This window comes from Haliotis cracherodii, unplaced genomic scaffold, assembly GCF_022045235.1.
Source record: "Haliotis cracherodii isolate W230 unplaced genomic scaffold, xgHalCrac1.p SCAF_1, whole genome shotgun sequence".
In the NCBI taxonomy this organism is placed as follows: Eukaryota; Metazoa; Mollusca; class Gastropoda; order Lepetellida; family Haliotidae; genus Haliotis; species Haliotis cracherodii.
Window position 1 is genome coordinate 67,625,878 of NW_027266264.1, and position 15,067 is coordinate 67,640,944.

General features: G+C 39.1%; 1 protein-coding gene across 1 annotated transcript; it reads right to left on the reverse strand.

Annotated features, from left to right (window-relative positions):
• Window positions 1–814: 814 nt before the first annotated feature.
• LOC139457051 (pro-epidermal growth factor-like) lies at window positions 815–13,517 on the reverse strand. Its single transcript, XM_071238497.1, has 14 exons — window positions 13,460–13,517; window positions 10,871–11,035; window positions 9,914–10,082; window positions 9,576–9,703; window positions 8,745–8,901; window positions 8,246–8,352; window positions 7,259–7,393; window positions 6,403–6,537; window positions 5,819–5,953; window positions 5,009–5,140; window positions 4,581–4,718; window positions 3,703–3,744; window positions 3,311–3,377; window positions 815–1,070 (listed from the first exon to the last, which is right to left on the reverse strand). The coding sequence occupies exons 1-14, from the start codon at window positions 13,515–13,517 to the stop codon at window positions 815–817; spliced, it is 1,824 nt and encodes a 607-aa protein (XP_071094598.1).
• Between the last annotated feature and the right edge of the window lie 1,550 nt (window positions 13,518–15,067).

A 15,067-nucleotide genomic window follows, 5' to 3' on the forward strand; every position in this document is an offset into this window, starting at 1 on the left:
TTTTGAAAGCTTTCCTGAGGCTTTGAAGAAATCCCACAAAGGCGTGTTGTTTCGAAAGGTGAAATAAGGCACAGTAATAATGTACACGTTAATGATAGAAACAATACTATATATACACATATAAGAACAAAATTGACATAGGGCAATATATTTCCATGACTTGTTTTAACATAACGTTCCAACTACTATTTCGCGTTTATCCGATTATAAGGATAAGGATTTCTGTATAAACCTCCTTTGACTCAAGTCAGTAGTCATGTGAAGATCGTGTGCCAAGAGGAAACAATTCCAATACCTCTGAATATGTCCCCATTACTGAATTTCCCCATTGTTTCTAATAATGTCAGTAACATTCACAATGCTAATGATCTACAACGTAGTTGTAGAAACTCATCAGTCCGTGCAGAGGTTCCCTTAAGTCTGTTATAAGATCAGGAAATGTACAAGAACTAAATGTGATAAGTGTAATAAAAAAAAAGGATCATAAAACCAGTATGTGTCACCCGATGGTGAGGTCGTGGGGAAACCTGTTCCCAAATCCTCATGTCTGCCATGCAAGGTGTGATCTGACTGATTGTGTATCATCGTACCCGTCGCCTCGGGTCGTTACTCATGCTATCATCCAGCCGTTGACTCAGTGACATTCATCTATTTACAGGTCGAAGTGATATGGTCTGAAGTTTAACATACCATTCACTCCGTTCACTCAGTACAAGCTTTCATAAAGACAAATACTTACACAATCACATTATAAAACAATACCTTTTCATCTACAGATTGAGTAACTTTAATTTTGTCTCTGTGCTGCGAGGAACTAAAAAACTGGCGATTCATACAAATGGCCATCGTGCTCCTTAATTGACTGTTCAGCGGGGCTACTTATGTACTGCATTGGAATGCGCTCATCAGCTTGGGGAGGATAAGCACGGGAGGGTGGAGCAGGGGTTTGTTCCATAGTGCTTAAGTAGGCCGGGCAATGGTCTGTGGCCGCGCGGAAGATCTTGGGCCGCCTGGCCATATCGACTGTGTCGTATTGATCGATGCTCTGCTGTCGAGTACGTCGCTTTCGCCTGTTAAAGATAAAACCAAGATAAAACATTTCCATAAACATAAGACATATCTGTTAAAGGCAGACTCCGTCGTACTATTCCGACTACATCATTATCGATTCTGTTTTTTATGAATCACTATCAATTGGTAATGATTCTAGATATTCGCGATAACATAAAATGATAAAAATGCAAAGACAAGTGAAATGTTCAACAGAACAAACACGGAAATATATTTATGGTACAAGTCAAAAAATAAAAATAGGGAATGCGTCAAATTTGGAAATGTCCTCCATATGACAGTCCTTAAAGCCTTACAATGGCTTTGAATGGTGTACCCTTGATGAAACAACCTCTGAGCAAGAGTTGTATGACGCTCTTTGAAATTTTGGAAGAAAGAGCATGCTCGATTGTGTATGTATAAATCTAATAGACACCAGCTTGCACTGACATATATAGAGACAATACACTTCCAAAACTAGTGCTTAAACAATTATGTTTATCTTTGCTCAGTTAGCATATTAACAGGTGGATTTGTGTAGATGGATTATAAATATCAAAATTAGGGAAGTGGTAATGTATTTAAAACGGATTAAGGTGCTATAAATATATATTTGGTGATTATCTGGTTCTATAAGATACCCCTACACACACCTCTGTGTTATGTCAGATCCGATTCCGATCGATTCCTCAATGAACATTCTCAAGCGTTTATTGGTTGGTATACCACAAATCATAAACACAAAGATATATATAAGATTCAAACGACGATCAGCATCAAATACTTTCAGAAAATGTTAATGAATGGGTAACGTACATACATGCTGGTTTATTAAACCCTACATCAAACCACAATCTAATCAGCTAACTACGAACTATACCGAAGCTCTATCTATGTAATATCCGGCACATAGTTTGTACTCCGCTACATCCCTTTACATTAGTTGATAAGAGTGTAATTCTTCCTGTTATCGTAACACCTTAAATTTGAATATCAAAGCTTGTTTGTTGTTCAACGCCCCACTAAACAATATTGCACCTGTATGACGGCTGCTCGTACATAATCAGACAATTACCAGGCAAATCAGTGATTGATATTGTCAGCAACGATCCACACCGTCGAGGTGCGATGGTACGAGTACGCAATCAACACGAGACACGGTGTACATGATATCCCTTCTTAATGTTATTGTAATTAATTCATATACAATTTGTGAACTTTTTATTGACGCTGTCCATAAAAGAACAAATTTGTCATGAAGTAAATCAGCGATCTAACCCACTCAGCCACACTCAGCCAACGAGGTTTCCACAAAAATGCTTTCGGCCATTGGAGCCGTGTCAATTTACACTTGTCAGAGGGGTAAAGTACGTGATCTAGACTACCAGAAGTCAGACTTTCATTTTTGTGGAAGACTCGGTGGCTGAGTGGGTAAGATCGCTGACTTTGTTTTCTGGCGATTAGGTGCCTTTATGACCTACTATTTTGATGTTTTTAAGCATTGCTACAATTAACATAATCGACCACCATTTCTCAATAAGCAGTTTTCGTCAAAATTGTTCTTTTGGGTGTGGGGTGACATTTTGTACAATATCTCAGCCGCAATATAACATATTTTTATATTTCTTTCTGTATGGATTTGAACAAGCACTCTGTAATATACAGTTATTGTGGTTTTGTTGTCACAGTTCAATGGTATTAGTTTTTGACCTACTCACAAGGTTTTGAAAATGAAGTAAAAAAAACATAATTTTTATCAATGTTTTCACTGTGAATTAGAATTACATTTAAAACGAAACAAAATGTTTGCTAACTTCAAATAACCTAACATATTGCCTGTTATCGAAAACATAGTTTGGATAGTTTGATGAATAATAAATATGTTACAGCCAATTTTGCCATGTTCTGCATTGTCCCTTCAATTTATGCAATTTTGAGCCCCGGAAAATCAATGCACACACTTGCAAGCTCACCACCAAATGAAAGGTGTTTACAGTTACCTCCTTTATGCAATAGAAAAGGTTGTAGGTATACAGGAAAAGTTGGAACGACAGTCCAACTGACTATATCAAGATGGCGTTTAAAAAAAAATGGCCAGTTATCAGAAATGTCCAGGTCCAATGCAATTTCTACCTGACTGAGATGACATTTGCTTTCATTTTTGACAAAACACGTGTTAAAAACATTCAAAGGTATTTCATGTTGAACTTTAAACATGTGCTGTTAATGTACATACGATGAGGAGGTTACGTGACGTTACCTGGCAAGTACGGCTGCGGCAATAATTATGGCCATGATGACCCCAGCTGACGCCCCAGCAACTCCAACTGAAATAATGGTCGTGTTTTGGTTAATGCATGGTTCGTTGGAAGCTCGTGGGATTGATATGAATACCTTCACATCTTAACTTGTAATGAGATACAAATATGCTAATTGGTGATACTTTTTTTAATGAAATGGCCAATAAATTGTGACGTTCAATTATGTCTCTGTCACTTAATCTTATCTGCTTATAACCACACAATGTCATTTTCTTAGTAATACATTCGTTACATTTCCCCCGAGAAACCATGTTTTTAATTGAAGACTGATTACATTTAAAGGTTGGATGAACTCGGACGATGTAAACATAAGTGTTTATAAATCTCTTACTTAGAAGAGATGTGTTTGTCTCATCCCCGGTTTCACCTTCACCTGGAATGCCAAGAGCAAGAAGGAAATTGATACATCCTAAATTCCTATCCATGAAAGAACGTATTAAACTGAATTCTCTATTACTGTAAGGGCAAGATCACACAAAAACGTAATTATCCGTGAAGCTATTAACCTGAGAGATAACATATCATTTATTACCTATCAAAAGTATAAGAAATTGATTCTGAATACGTCTTTTATCAACTTCCTCATAAAGATGTATTTGGCGGCAACTGCTTGATTCTTAAATGTATTTTCCGAATATTTTGTAGTATCCAGAAATATTCCAGCTATATGACGACGGTCTGGACTACACAATCCAGTCATTGATTTCATGAGCATCGATCCACGCAACTGGGATCCATGACATGCATCAATCAAGTCAGCGAGCCTGACCACCCGAGTCCGCCAGTCGCCTCTTCAAGTCTTTTAAGGGACATGGAGGGTATAAATTTGATATGTTTTCCTTTAGTTTATGTTCAGATGGTTTAAAAAACAAAATGGTCAGTGGTCAAGCTGTAGGTGAACCCTAAAGAATAATCATATACGTGGAACTGTTAATTACTGAACTGCTATTCAATATCCTTTCCTGTTCACAAATATGTGATTGCTTCTCAAAATAGAAATACGAATTGACAGGATGATTTCAGACACAACATATATTATACAGTTATATATTCACACGAGGTATCCTGACCAAGAGCATTCTTTTACATTTCGACGAACAGTGTTATATTTCCGGAACAATATGGATGCGGGTGGAATCACGGGTCCCATGGTCGTCTTCTGTGTCACCTTCCCTCAGTAATACCAATGACTGTTTTGAATCATCGTACCCTCGTCGCATTTAGCGCCTCTCCATCCCTGTTGACAACCTTCCGGGCATTGACCAGTCACCCGATGACACACACTTCCTGTTTTGCAAGGGGTACAAAGTGATAGACATCCTGCCCCGTGTGTTCCAGGTGTGCACGCTTCAAATAGATACATTATGTATCAAAAGCATAGCGTAAAGAACCCTTACATTATTTTACTTTTGATATCATCAACACGTTCTATACTTTTAACAAGGATATGTCAAATCTCTGTTCTTTTTAAATTTGATGTTTCAAATGGTCATTCCCAAGTCCACTGCTTATGGTTGCATGTTACATTATGACATGGTAGAATTTAGTTATTTGAATTTGAAATTGAATACATTTTTTTTATTTGAAGACTTTAATTAAACGAAAATACAAATCACTTAAATATTTAGTTTACTTACCTGTTTTACATAGAGACCCACTCCAGCCTTCTTGGCATCCAGCTGAGCAGAGCCCCGAGATCTTGTCACAAGGAACACCACCAGCACACTGACCGCATGGTTCACAAGCGCTGTGAGTATTTGGGAGACATGCTGAATTGACATACATAAATACTTTCAGATGATTGATCATAATGTGAATGTTGCATATACTTGATTTGTGCAGTGCACCTTTTCCCGAGCAGTCCTTAAAGATAAAAAATAATGTTATAATTCATAATTATTGATTATTATGCATTAAGTAAGTGAGTTAGTGTGTAAGTATCTTATACGCTAGCAGCATTACAGCTATATCACGACCACCAAACACAAGTGAAGTCCCACGCCGCCGAAGTAAGATGAAACACAAGTAGCAAAGTGAAACATCTTTATTTTATTCGACTCTTTAGTGAGTGAGTGAGTGAGTTGGGTTCAACGCCGCTTTTAACAGTATTCCAGTTATATCACGGCGTGTCAGCTTAATGTGGGAGGAAAGCCCGAAGTGATGCAGGTCTCAGACGTTTACCACTTCGGTGAAACCCACGAGCACGGGTATGGTGCTGACAAACCTAGAAACATAATTGGGCCGAACCGGGATTCGAACCACAATAATAGGTTTCTGGCGTGCCCAAGGGACGCAAATCGGCACAGCGAATCGCGGCGCCTTAGACGACTGGGCCACCCGTGCCCCCTCGACTCTTTAGGCAGACATAGGGCTCTGACTGGGAATTCTAGATTTAGGGACTTTATTGCTACGATATACCTACTGGGATACAGTTGAATGTTACTCACGACTGTTACATTTGTTTCCAGTCCACCCTGCGCAACATCCAGCTGGACAGGCTCCTGAACCTTTGTCACAGGGCATTCCCGCAGCACACATACCACAGGCAGTACATCCAGCTCCGTAGGTGTACGCAGGACACGCTGCCAACAATGGTAACATACAGGGTTTACCCCATCAGGTTACCTCCCTTACGACGTTTCATTGATTAATAGGTACAATATATGATTGGCAATAGCTACACTTAACAAATTAAATGTATATACATACTTCTGACTCTAAAAGTATTTTCACGTTACATATTTCTTAAGTCAGGCAGGCTAGTTTTAAAATGCATATTCCTATTTACCTATAATATTTACCTATTTACCCAAGTTTTAAATGTTCCGAAGCTTGACTGTTTTCATTAACCAGAGAGTAAATACGGACACAGAAAGGGTCATTATTGTCCAGAGCTGTTGGAGGATACGATGCATTCGGAGGGCCTAGAAATGCCATTAATTTAGAAGAATTAATTTTTTTACAAGCACATTATTGCCCATGAAATACTTTCATTCTTTAACATTCTGAATGGAAACCAAACACACCGCACCTGTTTTACAATCTGTTCCATGCCAACCACCTTCACATCCTTGAGGGCAGCTTCCACTGATAGGATCACAGGCCACTCCAGCACAGTTCCCACACTCGGACTCACAGTTCTCTCCATGTGTGCCGGGCGTACATGCTGACAAAACCAAGGATGAAATTGTTGGAAATGATCTTAATACTAATCCGTTAAACAGCTGGTATCAAACAAGCACAACAGGCGGGAAAGCAATCAACAGTTTGTTTCAGGTAGATCCCGTGAAGGGCATGTGACGTTCTTCATATTGTAGCTACAGGAAAAAGACTTCATGTTTTAAGATTGATTTGTATTTTCCGAAACTGGAAACCTGTCCCGAAATCCGAAGAGCATGTAACTTTCTCATTAATGTTGTTAGAAGCATAGGGTATTTCTGCTTTAAAGTCGCACTTTTATATACTTTCATCGGATATGCATTGAACCTTCTTAATAAAGCAGCAATAGGCATGAACTTTGATTGCATTGTATTTTCCCAAAAGCGCTGTCCTTAAACCGGAAGAACATATAACTTTCTCTTTAACGTTGTGTTCGAGGCATAGGACGTTCTGTTTTAAAGTGGCACTTTGCAAAACGTATATTTCCCGGGTGTGCATGTAACTTTGTTGATAATGTTGTTACCGACATGATACTTTCAGTTTTTAAGTTGTTTTGCATTAAACATGAGTATTACCAAACCGGAAGTGATATTATTAGATTATTTGACTCATTATGTTTACTGGAGTCAGGGTAATGGTAGCACACTGGAAGTAAATGGCGGTATGAAAAGTTTCTAGGGAATTATTTTAGAAATGTGGATGCAAAAACGTTTCTATTTGTATCTTACCATCTCTGCAGTAGTCTCCCAGGTAACCAGGGCTACATCCACTCATATACAGTCCAGTGGTCTTCTCACAGACGGATCTTTCCCTACAGTTCCCGCATGGTCTACAGTCTGCCCCAAACCGACCCGCAGGACACGCTACAACATTCGTAGTATTAGTTAATATTGTACAGAGAACATACAGAACGTATCAAAACCCCTTTAATAGTTGATATATCAACGCCGCAGTCCGCAATATTCCAGGTTTCACCCTTCAATGCTACCTTGGTACAAGGACACCGTGGCAGCCAAGTCTAAGATCCTGGCCAATCGGTTCCAACTGTTCCAATTCTAATTTCGGATTGACAAGCATCAGGTACTAGTGACCTTGAATCGCCACCATAAGGACAACTTCCCTTTGGCCAATTAGTTAGTCCAGCTGTCAGAAGCACATATGTGTACCTGTTCCTAATTATTCAGTACGCACACTAACACTAAAACACTAACACACACTAACACACATTATTTATAGTTCTAGTTATGTCGTTATTATTTTCGTTTTTTAAGCCATTGGTGATTCCGGTTTAGTATAGTTATAAATCAACCTATGCTGGTCGTAAGAAGCAACTTAGTGGATCGAGTGGTCAGCCTTGGTGACGTGGTTGCTAAGGTTTAATCGTAACCAAACGGCATGGGTCGTTGTTCTTGTTATCAGTCACTGCATTTTCTGGTCAGACACGATTATTAACAAGTTGCCGTCATATTGCTGGAATACAGCTTAGTGTTGCGGTAAAAAAACTACTTTTTCATTGATTAAAGAAGCACAGTGACATGTCCAGGGTTACCACGTGTCCTAAGAATTTTTTCATCCGTTTAGTCAGACAAGACAATAAGCTGATGTATATGTCCAACTGTTCACACAAGCTTTTCCAAGGACTAATATGGCTCTCCTTTAACTCATTTGAAACTGGAGAAAAGATAAATATGCTTGCGCAAGCTGTCATATATTACCGGAATAGTTCCTGTTTGAGAAGACATAGATGTCTATAGCCTGCGTGATACCTTTCGACGCCAATACGCTTGTGCTACCTCCCGTTGACGGCAAGATGATAATACCCCTGAAAAGATGACCATATTAATTAATTATTTATTGATGATTCAAGTCTTAATTGACGTTTCTCCGGTTTCATTTAATAATACACGAACAATAACATTGATCCCCTAGATCATACTCCAATTGGCATACATTACATGGTGAGGATTTGCAAGGAGGAATAGGTTCCTCAAGCTCTGTATCGTACACTGTATGCTTCTCAGAGGCGTCTGAAGAGGATCGGTGGTCAGATTCCGAGACTAAGCTGATTATGTATCATCATGACCCAATGAGCCATGGTTTGACACTGACCAAGACTCGATTGGATATAGTTACAGGACGCAGTGGTATTACTGACCAAGGCAAAAAACAACAGCATTCAGCGGACCCGGTTGGTTGAAGTAAATGTAAAGTTACCTTCCATTCAAGTAGGTGAAGCAGAGCACTCCTTCGCGAAAGAAAATATTTAGGTAGGTTTTTCCAGGATCATGCAGCAGAGGTTTTCTCTGTGAACCATCTACCGACACTGATTCTACTCTGTCTGTCCTGGCGTCACACCAAAAGAGGATTCCATCTTCAGGTGTACAGAATAACATAAATTGTGTGTAACTTAATAATGTAAATCAAAACAACTTTTGAGTAATTTATGTTGATAAATGGTATGCAAAATTGCTGTGGGTATTCTCTAGTTTAGATTTACATCGGTTCTTGTAATACTCTTTCAATATAACTGTAGTGGACACATAGAATAAGCTTCACACATTGTCGAAACTGGGTTTTCGGCGTGACAAGTAAACGCTCTAACCTTACATCCACTCCCATTGCGCACCAAAATCACGAAATGACTCCACATTTTTTTGAAATTCAAAGCTTTTGAATAATATAAATGTTCCCCGGAATTCAAATTAGTGAGCGAAAAAATGAATAACGGTTCAGTATATGGTAGAAAACTTCCAGAATAAGGTGTTTGACCACATGTCCGGACAATTATATAGCTGCTATAGAAGTAGTTACATTAACATTATTTCAACTATCTATCTTATTTAGTCCCCTTATTATTACCACTGCCTGTCTTTTCGCGAACACCTGGTGTCATCATTGATTTTCAGTCATCAACTCATATATTTATCAGCGCAATTTTGCCTTTTACGCCCAACAGAATCTATTTCGGCGGTTAATCGAGACTGGTTATTCTCTGGTGATGACGCTCTATATTGACATAACCCATGATTGGTCACATGATCTCACCCTTTTTGTCAATTGTCAGCCCGTTCGGCCATCCAAGGCCTGTAATGACGATCTTTTTAATGTTTGTACCGTCATAATCAGCTGATGCTATATAGGGGTAAAGCCCCACGTCAGTCCAGTACATCTTCCTGAAAAGAAGTTTTATAACCTTGTAAAAATTGTGTTTTCAAAGATTTTCATAACTGATCCTGGTGCTATTTCGTAATGGGATACTCCCCTGTTGGTCCAAGTAATTGTGGTTAATTGATTTATGTGTGGAAATGATCTTTGTTCTTGCACACTCTATGCACTGTAAGAATACAAACATAGATCAAATGGTTAACGTCAATAATGCACACCTGTTTTCCTCGTGCAGAACAATGGCTCTGGGTTGGTCAAGCCCATTGTTTATGACAGTCACACAATTGGTCCCATTTATGTTGAGGGCAGCAATGACCTTATTTCCCTGGTCTGTGTAAAATATCTTCCTGGCGATAGAATCAACAGCTATTCCATATAAATCAGCACCTATAACAAGATGTAAATGCAAGTCATTGCCCTATGTAGACGTGAAATATGCCGAATATATTGAATGTGTGACTTCTCTGTTTTGTAAACACTAGACATACAAATATTGCATATTTCATACGGCGCCTACCGGTTTAGATGTCTAGTGGCTTGTGTTGGTGGTCAAAGCACAATCTGATATAATAGATGACCGTGTGGTCGTAATTACCTTAACTTGGTATTCATGACTTCTTCATGGGGTCCCCGGGCATGAGAGACACGCTATTTAATATCTTGAGGCGATCGTGAATACTAGATATAATTCTACCTCAGATTTTACACACAATTATAATTTAATCGATTGGACATAGTGGATGTCCTGCAAAAGACCATACACATGTATATGCGATGATGCAGCGAATGATAAAATATAACGTCATCAGTAAGAAGTTGTTTGGTCAAGTTTACAACGTTCAAGGCCTCAGTAAAGCTTCCAAAATGTTTTATGGTTAAAAGAGGACATTTCGGAAATGTGACGCATCAGTGTCAAGAATGATGTCCGATGCAATTCCCTATTTTGACTTTACCATTTGTTTCCGTGTTTTTTATTTTAGGTAAACAATTGACATTTCTTTGTTTAATGGTGATTCATAAACACATGCTCATGATAAGGTCGGAAACGGACAATCGACTCTGGCAGGGATATCTTATGAATATGGAAAGTGTTTAAGTTTTACAGGGCGGTATATCAGTATAAACAATAAGATTTCGTTTGTTCCTCACGCATACATTGTGTTACGATCACATACTTGCATTGAAGGACATGATGAGTTCCTCGGTGTCCTCTTTCATGTCTTTTGCTTTGATCTTCTCAGGAGCAACATCCGTCCAATACAGTTTCTGCTCCACGGGGTCGTAGTCAATAGATACAGGAACCGTGCCTGCAGCTACAGGGGCTACTGATGACTGGTGGACTGACAGATAACTTGTAAATTCCCCATGGTTTACTGAATAGTATAGTTAATGTTGGGTTGTCCACTGTAACGGACAATATATATATTAAATATTTCATAACTATCTACTAAAGGTATGGTGATATAATCACTGAATTCATAGTTTGACAATTTCATATATCAAAGGATTATTATACCGTTTACATATGTCCAAATTGTTTTCTTTTACACCTCGGTGAGAATAGGGCACCCAACACTATCGCTTGTTTAAGTGGCAAGTAGGGCAGATGGTCAGGCTCATTGACCGGCTTGATTGCGTGTCACAACGCCCCAACGGCGTGCTATGCTGTTCATAATATCAACCACTGGTTTGTCTGTCCATACTCCATTATTTATGGCCTCGGTTACAATGGTGAGGTGAGATGAAATGGGGTGTCACGTCGAGTTCAAGGTGAGGTTATACTGGTTATACTGGAATAAGTGCTGGTTATACAGACAGTTATTATCAATAATGTAAAAAGACATACAACTGAACATCCTCGTCCTGGACCAGTTATTTTAACGAGAGTTTTGAATAGGTCCTGCACTGGCCCTTAACCAGGACAGGGTCACGGCGCCACACGTATTGAAAATTGACTGCATAAATATGAAAAATGGATAAAAATTAATATAGTTCCATATCATCTCATTGTATATACTTCTATGTTATTTAGAAATTCCCTAAGGGGGTACGGGTGGCCCAGTCGTCTAGAGCCGCGATTCTCTGTGCAGAGTTGCGTCCCTTTGGCACGCCAGAAACCTACGATTGTGGGTTCGAATCCGGGTTTGACCCGATTATGTTTCTAAGTTTGTCAGCACCATACCCGTGCTCGTGGGTTTCACCGAACTGGTAAACGTCTGAGACTTGCATCACTTCGGGCTTTCCTTCCAGATTAAGCTGACACACCGTGATATAACTGCAATACTGTTAAAAGCGGCGTTAAACCAAACTCAGTTTGTAGATTTTAATTAAGGGTCACTGGTAACGTTATCATGTACTGTAACCATAATATTCCTTTTAGCTGAAATGATGTTCAATACATTTTAGATCTATCGTCAGAGTGTTAATTGTGCTTTACACGACACACAGCAATTTTCAGCAAAATAGAACATTGAACATGTGAGCATAGGCGTTTTCCTGCTGTTGTAGTCAAACAGTGGCCAAAGCAATGTAACCTGGAAAGAAATTGCCTTGTCTCGCCATCTGCCTAGCTTTCATCACATCACTTGAACCGCCTCCGTGGTCTAGTGGTTGAGCGTCCGCCCGGAGAGCGGAAGGTCCGGGGTTCGATCCCCGGCCGCGGCCGCGGCATACCAAAAGACGTTAAAAGATGGTACACTTAGTGGCATAAGCCCAAGCTCTCCCTGTCAGCATCCCCCCTCTCACTGAATCTGATACTCTTTAGTCATGATCTTATCAGTTGTTCCCCTGCTCCAGTGAAGCAGGCACGGTCAAGCTGGTCCAAGTTTGTTTGCTTTAGGGCACTGATGGCATGGGCCAGCTTGACACTCAAGGATTGAAACATAACACTCCAAGACAAAACAGTGAAACTACAGTGACTAAATCAACTCTTTGAAAAACGTTTTGAAGGTAATAATTATAATAAAGTGTCTATGTGTCTGACATCCCTTGACCAATATCTAAATCATGTTAAATGTGGTAAGCATTTATATATATTGGGTTTAAACCCAATTAGGCAATTCATTAGCCATTACTAATGATGGTAGTTTAGGGTTAGGCTCATACTCATAGGTATGTCAGTAGACTAACCCTTAGTCTATATAATTTTGATAAAAAACAATAACACCAATAAATTGAAAAAGAGCCACACTGAGATGAGAGATTCAGCTTTTAGAAAATTTTACACTTGCTTCATATTTTAGGGCTATAGCATTTCAGTAAGGGGAAGGCAGAAAGGAAACTAAAAAGCTTGAGATTCTGTGAGACTCAGAATAGACTAGTGTTTTAATAGTATTCTGTTCAACTTGCTCTTTCAGTGAAAAATTGAAAAATAGATTTATACTGGAGCAAATTTACAATATGTTCGCCACTACAAATAATGTTCAAAACTGTTTGACTGCCATGAACACACAATGCCATTTAGAAAGTGTTCAAATGTAACAAATATTATATTTGGGATAACACTGGTAGTCAACTGGTAGTCTAGATCACATACTTTGTGTACCCCTCTGAAAAGTGTAAATTGGCAGGGCTCCCATGGCCAGTTGTCGGACTTTCATTTTTGTTTAAGCCTCGGTGGCTGAATGGGTTAGATCGCTGACTTTGTGTGCTGGCGATTAGGTGCCTCACTCTGGCAGTGTGGGTTCGAATCCTGGACGGGACTCAACCCGAAAAAGTACGAGAATCTGTTTTAGCTTTCGGCCATGGGAGCAGTGTCAATTTACACTTGACAGAGGGGTACACAAAGTTCGTGATCTTGACTACCAGTTGTCGGACTTTCATTTTTGTGGAAGCCTCGGTGGCTGAGTGGGTTAGATCGCTGACTTTGTGTGCTGGCGATTGGTGCCTCACTCTGGCAGTGTGGGTTTGAATCCCAGAGAAACTGTACTTTGCAAAGAAAGTGTTATCCCAAATATAACATTTGTTATGTTTGACTGCCATTTCAGATTATTAAAAGGATATATTATGTGCCTCAATAACCTCCTCAAAATCTAACGTAGCAATGTAAAATGGTTCCTCAAACCTTTTTGAGAATAATATGATTGGTAAAATTTAAAACTTTATAAATAGTGGGTTTAATAAGTGGCGAACATATTGCAAAGTTGTACCCGTGCCAATATACACTTGTCAGAGTGGTACACGAAACTTGTGAGTACCATTTGTCAAACTTCCATTTTTGTCCCAGATTGGACTCAACTCCAAAAATTCCTAGGGTTTGCACTTTACAGAGAGAGTTTTATCCCAAATAGGACATTTGTTACTTTGTACTTATTTATGTTTTAAATACTCTTTGCCATCAAAGTAAGAAGAAATAGGGGTTACTATTGTATTTACATGAAAGGAAAACCAAGATGAAACTATTCCTGTATAGTTTGTTTTAACTGAACTTCTCGCATCTACATGAATGTCACCAGAAGACCATGTGCACCATGTAGTACTGGACAGTAACATGATGTCCACTGCACCTGCAGGTTTATGAACATGCTTATAGCTCTTGAAAGATATTTCTTATTATGTCAAATGTTGAATCCAGTTAGTAAATACTGTTTCTGCTTCATGTAAAAAACCCACTTGATTTGTTAATTATGAACATTTGTTTTAATTATTCATCAATGTCTACTGTACTTTTGATATTTTCGTACACAACTGACTAGATAAATGTTTCATGGCAAAAGAGTTATACTTTGTAATATGTCTTAAATTTAAATGGGTTGTCTACAAGTTGACCAATATCTTTTTTTTTAATCTGCAGAACATTTAAATGTTTCGAAAGTAGTTTAAAATAACCAAATATCAATATTCTAAAAGAAGACAATTATTTTCTGGACTCACATACATGACGTCTGCTACAGAATAGCTTGTGGTCATTAATCAGTTGTGACACCCCGGGGAAGCTGGCAAGAGGACCCCTGTTGATAGCGGGAATTTTGGGGGGACTGGAATGCAGTTAGCTGTCCACACTTTGAGGATTTCAGAGACCCTTATTCCACTAAGTGGGTACTTGTTGTTACTCTGTCTGGCGCCCGGCATTAAGGGGCTAAAACAAGGACTGGTCGATTCGGAGTCAGTTTACTGTGTCTGCAGGGGGTATTCATGTTAAACTGCAGCATGGTATCTCAGTGTGCTAGCACTCTAAATTGGCATCAGTCCGGACTAGTACAATCAGCCACACACACACACACACACACACACACACACACACACACACACACACACACACACGTGCATGCACGTCGCAATACTTTTGAGTAATTTATGTTGATAAATGGTATGCAAAATTGCTGTGGGTATTCTCTAGTTTAGATTTACATCGGTTCTTGTAATACTCTTTC